The 13615-nt window shown below is 40.0% G+C and overlaps 1 protein-coding gene across 2 annotated transcripts in view; it reads right to left on the reverse strand.

The window, feature by feature from the left end:
- CHAT (choline O-acetyltransferase) overlaps positions 1 to 13615 on the reverse strand; it is a 683939-nt gene that overhangs the window by 261009 nt on the left and 409315 nt on the right. For both annotated transcript variants that reach the window (XM_044056519.1, XM_044056518.1), the window contains exon 8: positions 760 to 929. In XM_044056519.1, coding sequence (XP_043912454.1) covers positions 760 to 929 — 170 coding nt within the window. The remainder of the gene's footprint in view (positions 1 to 759; positions 930 to 13615) is intronic.

A 13615-nucleotide genomic window follows, 5' to 3' on the forward strand; every position in this document is an offset into this window, starting at 1 on the left:
CTTTATGACCTAAGAGGGTTGTTTATGTAAAATAAAATCAACACTGGGCTCAAACTTACCCTTGCTGGACTCCAGTCTGTGTTGAACCCGTGTCTGAACAATAACTGTGTTGAATTTTGACAAGAGCAGTTTTACCCTTGAGGTAGTTTTTCAACCACTCTAAAGGATCTTCACCAAGATCAATGCTTCTTAACTGATATAGTAGTCTTATATAGTCAGGTATATCAACGGCTCACTTGACTTCAACAACATGGCCATATGAAGTGAACCTTACCTGTACTAGTATAAGGAAGACAGCAGGGCACTAAAATCGCTGCATCCTAAGTGAAACCAATACTGACTTTGGGACACTAGTCCATATTTGTTAGTAAACTCTAGTTTTTCATAGGCTAAATATTCTGGAAGTTCAGCCAATGTAGGTAGAGCAAAAATGGCCTGAATTCAGATGGGATTTGAGGCCAAAAAGCTTTAAGAAGAAGCAGTATGAGAACATACTTTCATGATGCAGAATAACGGCAGCGTTTAGGGAAAGAACATGGTACATGTTTTAGCTATAGAGGAAGCAGGTTTCCCCCATCTGTGCTGATGCACATTCTTATCTGCAAGAATAGCAGTACACAGTTTTTATACGAGTTCTGGATTTTCTCTAATTACTGTCGAAACTGGGGTGCTGAGTGCTAGTAAATTACAAAATAATATAGTAACAGAGATTGCATTTACTGAGATTCATACATTTTAGAAATCAACAAGTTTTCTCACCTGCATGGGCTTATCATACCATCGATTTCCACTGTTTTTATCACACCCTCCTCCATGTAACATTTGCAGGGCAAGATTAGTATCTGTGGGCTCCACTGAGGTTGGTTCATCCAGACATACCAGACATATACAGCGTTCAATCATATCCAAAGAGTCTCTGTTCGTGGAATCTACATAAAACAAAACAAGGAGGAGGAAGATTTGAAGAAACTGCAAGCAGTGCTTTCCAGTCCTTTATTGAATATATGATGCAGTAAAGCAACTCGCAGCTTAATGAGGGATGTTTTCTATGGGAGTTAGCATACCCATTTACAAAAAGAAAAATGATATGTGTGTGTGTGTGTGTGTGTGTGTGTGTGTGTGTGTGTGTGTGTGTGTATATATATATATACAGTATATATATATATATATATATATATATATATATATATATATATATATATATATATATATATATATATATATATATATTATATTATATTATATATCTCAGAGAGTTGCCAAACATATTGCCATAATCTTGGGTACCTCCATAAAATTATTGCTGACCTTCATCCTTTCTTGAGCTGACATGTTACTTAAAATGCATTTTATTAAACTAGTATTACTTCCTCTTAATCAACAGTATGGCCTATTCAACATGATAGACAAATATGTTGATATTTTAAGAAAATGACAAAATCCCCAATGTCAGAAGGCTCCATAGTTTCTCAAACATGTAACATTTGTGAGTTTATTTTTACTACTGATTGAGACATTACTACTTAACAACCAATCCTGGATTGGATTCAAGTTGGTCAGCAAGACAGATGTTCTGCGTGAGTGTTTTAACTGCAAACTTTTATGAGTACATTTGCTTGTATACTGACTCTGAAATTGCAGTATCTTTGACATTTTTTCATTTCTTCAAGATATAGGCATTGCAGAGTTAATGTATATGAATACATACACGTACACACACGCACCTAGTAGCAGTAGCACATTTGTGGGGGTTACAGTCTGTGCATTAAGGGTGCAGGACACCAAAGTACATGTTCTTAGTGATCACTAATCATTTTCACTGCTGCTGCTGTAACAATTTCCCATTTACAAATGGCAGCTTATTCACCAAAGCCATTACAATATACTCATTATGTGAATAAAACAAACATTACTTGAAATGAAATCAATAATCTTGCCTCATTTTGAAGGGTTTTATAATAACGTCCAATATTTCTATTATTATTTACTTTACAAAGTCCACTGTTTCCTAAGTAATTTGCTGTGTGACTCCAGTAACCCCAAAGTAACACAGGTGCTGTTAAACTTACTTACAGGGTCCTTTATCCATTCTGTATACAAATGAGGCCTTTTTACTTTTATCTCTGTGAATTATAGTAATGCACCAATGTCTACAGCACCTTATCCATGTAATAGGTCTCAGTGTAATGTTTATGTTCATGAACTTTATACTTTTTCCTTAAGTAGGCATGAATATCTACACATTTCCATAGTCAGCACGAATAACCTCCACTGACCCTATATGCATATAGATACAGTGCTGCTGTGTACTTCTGAGTGTCAAACACAGGGCAAGATTGCATTACAGAGCTGTATACAGCAGTGCAGGACTCAAAAATGGGATACTGAGAGGGAACAGTGGTACGCCTCCGGATATGCAGACACTCACAAAAATGTACTGCTGTGGATATAGTCACAATAAACACAAGGACACTTTCTTAGTGTAAATGGTCAATATTGGGCATGCTAGTAAAGATTTTTTTAAAAAACACATTAGAATTTAAGTCTAAACAGTAATGCCACATTATAGTACCCAAAATGTCAAGACGAACCTCATTCTTAGAGTGGTTAGGTGTAAGGTAGTTTATATTTTGATAAGCAGTATGCTCAAGTTCATCTCCAGCTGACTTGGCTAGAGATTGTTATTGCATGACAGGGAATGATCTTTTATATTCTGTTATGGTAAGGATTATGCTGATATTTACTCACTCCTAGTATGGCATGGTTTTGGTATGAGCATATAGATCCAAATTCAGTAAACAGATTTGATAAACTACTAGCGTGCTCCATATCATGAAAAATATCATAGCTATTCCCCTGGCTTCTCAGTACCTATACATATAGGGGACTAAAACATTGCTAGGCACAGGTTTTTATAATTTTCTTTTCTTTCTCCATCTTTACACTTGCTTTTATACTTACTCTATATATCTTACCACTCAACTCTGTTGTTTTATCTACTGCTATCATCCTGACTACGTCAAACTTGTACACAATCTATATCTGTATAAAATTGTAAAAGATGCAACTTTCAAGATGAGACTCTCACCTTTGTATCTTATTCTGTATTCTTCTTACTTATGTATTGGCTCATTCTAAGTGTAAAAATCATGAAAGATGTTTTTTTTAATTCTATGTATCTAATTTTAATTTTCATGCTTAAGTACTGTCTATGTAAATATGATTGCTGCTGTTATACTCCTTATAATTGCCTGAAATTGATTTGCGGAGCTTTTCTCCCCGGGCCTCCACTGAAAATGGGCATGTATAAAGTCGGACTCTCCCTTTCAACAAATGTAAAATAAATAAATAATAAAATAAAATTATGTGGTAATTTTAATAATTCTAAAAAGGAGAAGGAATATTGTTTTATTTCAACTGTTTTTTTTACAGTATTTTCATTTCAGATAACATATACTTATGTAAGATACAATATTTATTTTGTCTCGTGACTGATGTTACTAGTTGAGATCAGTCAAAATTAATTTCAAATAACATAAATATCAGGGGTAGTAAGAAAAGGTCAAAATAATTTGGAAATAAAACAGATGGTAAGCCTTTGGCTATTTGAAAATGAATAAGGTATGGAATACTAAGTACAAACTGTAAAGTTTGGATAATACCTTTGTGGAGAATAATATTATATGGGTTTCTTGTCAATACACTGTCTGAAAAATCATGGATAGTAATTTATACAGGATTTAGTGATGCATGATGATTGATGCTACATCTATAGCTTATGTATGAGCTGGTAGGTACAGAAAAAAAATGAATGACCTGCCTGATTTTATGAGGTTTCCCCTGTGTTTTATTTGAGTAGTGTCACTGATTAAAAATCTAATGAAAATATACATCCTCTGGTACATTAGACGAAATGTGCATCCATTGGTGCATCAGACAGGAGGAGGATTAGCGATTGCACAGTAAAAACATGTGTCACAAAGAGGAAGGGGAAGGGCAGGTATTCACAAATTAGTTCGGTGGAAATCTGCTGTGTGCTTTTTAAGTAAGAAAGTATGTTTTTTTCATAGGATACTTTAGCTACTTTGCACGAATGTGGGACCTGGGTAATAAGTGGTAACTTTTCTTCAAGGTCTGGCAGGTGAAAGGTTAAAAACTATATACATTTAGAGATATGTATATCAGGAATCAGTTCAATTTGTAGAACATTCATTTTCTCAAGAGTGAACTGTAGTATTTTTTCAATGAACATGAATTTTACTGAATGGCAGCTTTAATGAAACAGGAATGCCGGATGGTTGTGTAGTGTTGTGGAAGTGTGTTTGCTTACAATAACTGGGTCACTATTAGGGATGGGAAGAGTGTGTGCATATTTGTGTGTTAAAATTAGAATAAGGACAAAGTAAGGGGATATGTTTAGTTGTGTGCATGTGTGTTGCTGTATGTGTAGTGTGTCTGAGTAATGTTCAAAATTTGTCCTAGATTTTGAGCCTTTGTTCCACCATTATTTTTGGCTTTGTCCAGAATTATTGAGCAAAGACATTGAAAGGTATGTCTGGAAGCAATCCAAAAGGCACAAAGTCAGAATGCTGTGTTGAAATCCATTAAGCCGTTTGGGCATAGCTTTATGAGGACTGACTCAAGTAAAAGATATGGCACGGTATCACTCTTCTTATTTCCTGTCAGTGCACGTCTGGGAATGTTATACAGTTCTGGTACCTCTATAGAGAGGGAAGAACATTATACAATCCAGGAGGCTATAGTCATTTCTGGGGTAGTACAGGAACTTGAGGATAAGAGATATAAAGAATGACTGGAGGAAAATTAGAAGTGAATCGGTGGTGGTGCTGCGGTAGTGTTGTCGTCTCACAGTAAGACGTTGTCCTGTTCGATTCTCAGGTAGAGCGTCTTCTGTGTGGAGACATGCGTGAATGGGCGTACCTTCGTTGAAGGTTGTGCGTCAGGGCTGGCAACTTGGCACGTAAAAATCTAATGCCAATCATTAGCGGACCAGAGTTCTGCTGTGGTGACCCCTAACCGGGAAAAGCCGAAAGACACAACATTTAAGTTAATGAGGAAGCACTATAATGGGACACAATTATAAAAGAAAGTTAGGAAAGGAAATAACACTCGGCTCTCAATGTAAACATGAACTCAATGTGGGCATTAGAAAGTGATGTTACATAATGAGCAAAGGATATTTACGACAAACTAACAAAAGAAAGTGTAGACTTTGAGACCACAGATATCTGGGATACGTTATGGTTAGGCAGAAAGGCAGAGATTGAACAACTATAGCAAGATACCTGCAGAAGAATAACATGTTATCACAGGCAGTCTTATCTTTTTTCTGGGTTTAATTTTTCCAAGTCTTTTGCCAGGAATGGACCCCATTCCTAAGTCAAAGCATGATTAATGTTCATTAAACTATTATTGTTTTAATTTTTGATGTTAGCCAAAAGTGCTCTTTGCAGCACCCACATCATGGCCAGAATTGACTCTTTCTGCCACTCATACAGTTACATGTAGCATGTCCAAAGAATACTGTAAATTCTTTTTATAAAACCCATTGCTCTTACTACTATTGGTACTGTCTGGGTATCTTTCTTCCACAGTGCGTTCATTTCTACCTGCAGTTGCTGGTATTTTATGACTTCGTTTCTCTCTGTACATAAGATACTGAAATCACTGGGTGTAGTAAATTCAATCATCAATGCTACTTTTGTCTTGTTTTCATGGACTACTATATCTGGTTTTCTTGCATCTTTTTTTTTGAACTGTTAGTAATGGGTGATCCCATGTGATATAAACTTCATCATTCTCTCTAATACTTTGTGGCTCATGTTTGCTATGCTTCTCAGCTACTTCAGTATTGTAATGTTTGCCCAATACCCAATGCAATAGTCTTGCCACATTATTATACCTTTCAGTATATAGCCCCTCTGCCACTAATGTATCACACCCACCAACAAGATGTACGACTGTTTCCAGTTCTGTTTTACATAACCTGCATTTGTCTGTTTCTCCTATATGCTCACTGGACTTTGTAAATCAACATGTATGTAGTCCGCTATCTGGGGCTGCCAGTATTAACCTTTCATCTTTTGGTTTAAATTCACCTCTCCTTCACCATTCCTGCATCAGATCCTCATTGACATGAGGTTGTTCCAGGAGTTTTCTGTACTTGCAATCATATTTATGCCTTTTTCACATTTCCTGCCTTCTCATCTGGTCCTTCTCCGTATATCCTTTCATTTGTTTTTGGCACATTCAGTTGCTGCCTGATTTTTGTTTAATTCAGGTTTGGTATCCATTCCCACTTTACACTGATACGCTTCAGCTAAACTAAGCAAGGAAGCCATCTTAGGCATATTCTTTTCAAGTTTCAAAATATTCACCATATTTGGATCTGATGAGGTCAACAGATATGTATACAGTCCTACAAATGCAGATATATACATGTAATCCATTTATAGGAGCTCCATACCACCTTCAGAATGAGGAACATATACCCCGGGATTCATGAAGCTTGCGCCAGGCGCCAGCGTAGTGCTGGCAATCTAGCACCAAATATGGCCACCGAGCGATTCAGGTATGAGCTGTTTCCATGTGCACTACCAGTGTATGCCAGAGCTGCGCAGCTCCCGGTGCATGTATGCTAATAACCCCATGCGCAGCAGTGTAGCATGCAAATGAAGATATATAGCGGTTCATGAAGTGGTGCAGGCGTAGCGTAAGCAAGAAATGTAAACCAAAAAAAGGTTTACATTTTTTCAAACATAAAATCGGAGCCATGAAAGCAGACCAAACTTGCGTATTATAATGTCAATATATGCCAATGGCTAAATATATAGCCAATGGCATAAATAAACATGCACAACACATAAAAAATAACATTTAATGTCATAGCCACACTAACACAAAGTAAAACTGCAGTGCATTGGTGCGCAAACGGGATCACAAGAAAAATATATTTAGATGTCATAAAACTGCAATTTAACACAATTCATGAATTCCCCATAATAGTCAGTGGCATGCATGCTACAGCACAACCATGGCGCAAGGGTTGCTAAGGTTCTGTGACAGTGTTCTGTGCGGTAACTAGGAATTAGTAGTCAATGCCATGCAAATGAGTCAAGTAATACTGAATCGCAAACGCCCCACCGGCGTAAGGATGTATCACCCGGCGTAGTGGTACAACACCGAGGAGTGGCCTGGAGGTAAACATGACATCAAGAGAAGGGTGCGCCACCATAGCTGTAAGCACATTGGAGCATTGCTAATCTGGGTTGCCTGTTGCTAAGCAAAGCCGCAGGGTAGGGGTGTGGAAGTAACCATAGCTTTGCTTAGCTGAGAACACACAAGGCAACCGAAAGTGCATGTGAACGTGGATGAAAACGCACTCGAAACCCGGTAAACGGCTGTGTGTGGCACATACCACAGCTGAAACAGGAAGGATACGGGAAGACAATAAGAAAATGCTACAGCATGGTAATTGGAGTACAAATGAGTAATTAACACCTAGGAACTTACAGTGGGCCATTGACAACAGCTAACACGGCTGCTAGCAGCAACCTGCAGAACAGGAAAGGGGAGGTGCCGTACAGCAAAGAAAAGAGAACTATCACAGCAGAACAAAGCAAACTTGCAGTAGATCAGCTATATAACACATTTCCCAACACAAGCCTGGGTTGCGAAAGTACAAAACAAGAAAGCCAGCAGCTGGCTGCTGCCTGACAATGGGAGGGGAATCAGACTGAAAAGTGAAGTAAAGGGCAATAGATGAATCATGGCAGCCAAGTGTAATTCAACACCAAAGGCCCCACAATAGCAGTACCTGCTGTAAAACCAATAATTAAGATACGCTGCAGCTGAAATTGCACATACACACCCAATTACACCAGCATCATCCATTGCACAATAGTATAAGGTGTGAAAGCCACAGACACACACTTTTGTATTCCCAGACACTCTGCGCCATTGGTGTATACAGATGGGGAACTTTTACTATGTACATGTTAGGGGCTGCCATAGCTGTGATTCACCAGCATGTGTTGGAGACTGACGGTGGTGTGGAGGATGATGCTGACAACCATCTCAGGCACTGGAGGAGGAGAAGAGTGTTCAGACCCAGGGTAACCTACCAGGGGCTACATGATCTGGAGATAGTAGAGCATTACAGGGTGGACAGGGACACCATACAGCAACTTGTTGAGCTGTACCGGCTACTCCTCAGAGCCAGAAGTAACAGAGGGGAACCCATCCCAGTGGACATGAAGGTATGTGTAAGCTTGAGAATACTAGCTACAGGTACCTTCCAAAGGGCAAATGGGAATATCATGGGGATCTCACAGGCATCAGCATCCAGGGTACTCCACCAGTTCCTGGATGCCATGTTATCACATGCCAATGAGCACATATACTTCCCCTGAATGCAGGAGGAGTTGGCCAGCAATATGTGTCTCTTCTACCATGTGGCAGACTACCCGGAGGTACTGGGTGCAATAGACTGCATGCACATACACATTTACATCAAGTCACCACCCAGTGAGCAGGGTAGGTGCTACATAAACCGCAAGGGATACCCCTCCATCAACTGCCAGGTCATGTGCAATGCTCAGGGCATTATCATGGATGTGTGTGCTGGCAGTCCTGGAAGCTATCACGACTCCCACATCTGGCATGCCTCACAGCTGTATCAAGTATCTGACAGGGGGGACATCCCATATGGTCATCTGGTGGGGGATGCTGGCTATGCACTGGAACTGTGGATGATGACTCCCATCAGAAATGTACACACAGCCATGCAAGAATGCCATAATGAGGCACAAGCAGAAACCAGAATCATCATAGAGCATGTGTTTGGGATGCTGAAATCACGGTTTCATTGCTTGGACATATCTGATGGAGCCTTGCAGTACTCTCCAGGCACATGTGCCGACATCTTCATAGTATATGCCATGCTACACAATATGATCCTGCAGAAACAGCTGCAGCAGGGACAGAATGGTGAAGGCCCTCACAGCCCACCACCATTGCCAAGGGACCCACAGGCACAGAGGGACTCAGACCATGAACACCCTGTGCCAGACCCAGTAGGTAGACGGAGGTGTGCCCAGTATGCCCATGCCTTGGCAAACAGGGAATGTATAGCACACACACTGCCAGTGTAGGCACTTATGGACTGACACCCTTCTCCACCTGTACACACAGCAAACATGGATGGCACACACACACACACACACACACACACACACACACACACACACACACACACACACGGCCACCTGTAAATTGTCATGTATACGTGGTCTACTGTGTGCATCCTACATAGGTAGCCCTCAACTATTGTACACACAACTGCCATTGGCACAAGGTAAGTCAATACCTGAACAGTAAATTAAGCTATCAGCATGTGTCCATACTGTATGTATAGGTTCATAGATACATAGGTAGGTACATGCCTAACTGCCCGAGGCCACTCATAAGCATAGCCAAAAAGTGTCTGCTGTTGCCACCCCATTGATTAACTAACTGCCCCTCTGTGGAGTAGAGCCAATTGTGGGATCCCTGGGGTGTATCCACTCTTCTCCACCCACTCTGCAAGGATTCCCTGGAGTGTTAGTGAGGGATTTTGTATAATGTAATCAGGGATGTAGTTCCAAATAATGGGGAGTATCCATGACATGAATCTTCTCAGATGATTTATATGTTACATAGTATACCTTAACCACAGCTTGCATATATACGTAGTATTCCACAGAATAATAAACATGTGGAACACACAACCGCTGAAATGTGTGTTAATCACCCTTGCACTACCAGTGCCTGCTCTGAGAGGTAAAATACCACTGTCAGGATTAGAACACGCAACCATGTATGCAATCTTCACAATAACATACCACCAAGCTACCTGAGTTGTACCAATGGCAGTTGTGTATACCGACAGGATAAAACACAAAAGGTAGGAATGTGTGGAAATAGGACAAACCGGCATGTACCCAATGAAAGGTGTGTGTTTTTATATTTATATATCTATCTATCTATATATATATATATATATATATAATATATATATATATATATATATATATATATATATATATATATATATATATATATATACATCAATATATATATAGAGAGAGACGGAGGGAGACAGATATATGTCGATATATGGGGATATACATATATATGTAGCTATATAGATAGGTTAACCACATATACATAACCATGGAGGTACATATAAATGGAATACCTACCACATACCGACTGCTTGACATACTGACGCACATAATCACGAGGCTTAAAGTCCGAAAGAAAACAGTACTGAAACACCAGAAGCATGAGGTTTAAAATTACAATGTTAAGGGACAGTTAGTCAGTGCTTCTGGTGTTGCGGTTCAAGTAGGTTACTGTGTGTAAGTGTGTTTCTGAGGGCTGTAGTGTGTGTAAGTGTGTGTTCTGAGTGTGGTGTGTGTTCCTGGGGGACTATAATGTGTGGGTGTGGGTTAGCTTTGTGCATCTGTTTGTGCGATCTAGGAGGTAGAATATTAAAGTAGGGGAGTGTGGTGGGTGCAGACACCCACATGGGGGGTGTAGGGGGGCTTGCCCAATTACTCATATGTAGTGTAGGATGGTTTGTTTGAATGTGGTGGGTAGCAGTGTGTCTGTGTGTGCATGTTCCATGTTCATGTTACTTTCACGAGTTACTGTCGCTGTCAGTAATGTGGGGTATGGGAGTCTGGGCCCGGTACTGTGGGCATCGGAATTGTGGTTTCGGGATTCCATAGGTATCCCATATACAGCGGTTAAAGTGTTCATATATGAGTATAACATGGACCATAGCAATCACACATCCCGCCACGACCAACCTTTATGAGCAAAGGATATGGAGAGTATATGCCTATACACTATTACAAATATGTGCTATGGACATGAGCCAATGATAGTGTTACCACCTGTCCCACTTTGTGAGGGACAGTCCCTCTTTGGGCGGTTGTGTCCTGACCAAATGTATTAAATGTGGCAAATGTCCTGAGATTGTAGGACATAATTATGTCCCATATGTAATGTAATAGTTGCATACAATAGTTCTTTCTGTTTCTAAAATACCTACATGTTACAAGAAACAGGATAAGCAGCTAAACTGCTACAAGAATAAGCTTATATTTAGGCAAGAAAGGAAAGTTCTATCCCTTGTACTGACAGTGGGTTTGTGTTGGCCTGTAAAATCTGATGTATGTCCCAAAAATGTCCCACTATGGCCATATGAAAAGGTGGCAACCCTAGCCAAAGAGGGTCAGTCACCAACATAACTCCAATGACTGCAAATACCTATGACAGAAATACACAGCTTTCATGTAGCAGCACTTTATTACATTCCAATGTATTGTCAAAAGGATTCAAGGACTAACATCATCTCCATGCTATACAGGAACCACTTAACAGTGCCTTAATGAATCAGCCTGCAATTACTATAGTATTAGTCCACTAAAGGATAGGTGTTCAAATAGGGAAGGAACCCTCATGCACATATCGATTATGTATAAAAGCAGTTCCTACACACCTGCATCTGCTATGTACACCCACCAACATCACCCCCACACCCAAACAAATTACAATACAAACTGTAATAACATTACAAATCATTCACTCACTGTACGACATCTGCAGAAGCCTTAACATACTTTGTCAGAGACACACTAACATGGCCCTATGTGAAATAGTTGCTGTTATACAATGGAACAGCTGCTGATCTTACAGGGTTTGTTTGCACTAATCCCGTTTCAGAGGGTTGTGTGTACTCCGGGAAGTGTTACCAATTACTGAGTAACAGCACAGTAAGATACACATGTACACCAAATCAAGGATGTCTGGTGAGCACACTGTAAACCACACAACAGTTTATGCATAACCATACAGCCTTGAGCTGCCCAAACATCCTTGCCAGACTGAAACATCTGCAGAAGTATCAGCTACAAACAAACCCTGCATAAGTAGCAATGTTCTGAAATATAACAGCTGTACTCACATGTAGAACAAAATCATCTAGCCATTACACACAATCCATGGGAGTCATGAAGCTAATATATCTCTGTCTGTCTCCATATAGCTGTTGAAATACATCACAAACAACACATCCAGGCTGTCTTCCTCAAAAGTAAGGCAAACGGACAATGCCCAAGTGGAGTACTCAGTTATACACCACTGTTACCATGGTATCGGCTAATGGAGTAGCTGCACAGCTGATGTGCATCTAATTAACTACTTTGGAACACCAATTGGTGGATAGCACATGTTACCGATATTTAATTAGAAAAGGATGGCTTATCACACATTCAAACCATCCGTATATACCAGCAGAACGTTACAAAGAAGATTGAAACACAAACTGAAAAGGATTGACTCAACAGTCAACCTTGGGTTACTAATAAGATATGTAGAACACTCAGTATGTCTGTGTATTTAGTACCTGTTATGTAATATTTAAAGTGCATGCAATCCATATAGTGGAAACAGTTATCTTGTAGTGATGTATTGTTGAGCATAGTAACGTTTGTAGTATTTATGTGTGTACTGCTGTAAGTCATAAGGCAAACACCGCATACACCACAAGGGATGCTATATAAGGGCTTTGAACACAAATATTCCTCACCAGCCACTGTCAGTGGCAGGGCTGGTCCAACAAGTATGTGCTATAACAGGAGATAGTATATGTTGATATATTGTAACAGTAGCCATATGTATGGGTGTATTACTGAGAATAACATGCCGAAGGTTGGTCCACTGTGCAATTATGATTTGCATTGTGGGATATTGTGCCAATAACTGTGTAATGTACAGTATTGTAGGCAGATAGCATTACTGTTATGTTCGACAAACATTAGTTATTTCTATTGGCATTTACAATACACAGTAACAGGATACATATGACTTGTAGTCACCAGACAGTTTATCAGCATGATAGCAAAGTAAAATGGAAGAGCTTGTTAACTATCCATGCACATAAGACATGTAATAAGTGCAAAGGTAGGTACTAGGCTGTCTTACCAAGGGTATTTATAAGTCTAGCTAGAGTGTGTTGGCTTTCGCCACCCCCACAGGTTAGTTCACTGTGCCACTGAACGGCAGAGTCATTAGTTCCCTGTGCCTCTGTCCAGCAGAGCCACTGCAGTGATCCCCGGGGTACATGTCTGTCTCCCATCCACATGTCAAGGTTTCCCTTGAAGAGCGCTAGTGAGGGACCCTGCCTGATGTACATTGGAATCATGTTCCAAAGCATGGGGAGTCTCTAGGTCAGGAATCTATCTGTTCAACACGTCCTACTCATTGTTGTGGTTAGGTGTATATCCCTTGAGCATGTTGCTCTCAGGGGCCTCTGTTTAGGTGGAGCATATCCAGCAATACTGGGTTGGACATGGGCCTTGTATGTTAAGCAGAGATCACCTGTGAGTATGCGGTATGCAAGTGAGTACAGCTAGAGTTTCTTAGGTTGGGCTGCATAGGTCATCTGTTTGAGGTCAGTAATCCTCTTGGTGTGGTATTGTTGTTGTCTTCCAAGCTGTGGCAGTTGTCTTGTAAGGTATATCCCAAATGGGGTGTTGTATCCTTT

This window comes from Protopterus annectens, chromosome 14.part0, assembly GCF_019279795.1.
Source record: "Protopterus annectens isolate FY-2018-M chromosome 14.part0, PAN1.0, whole genome shotgun sequence".
Taxonomy (NCBI): Eukaryota; Metazoa; Chordata; order Ceratodontiformes; family Protopteridae; genus Protopterus; species Protopterus annectens.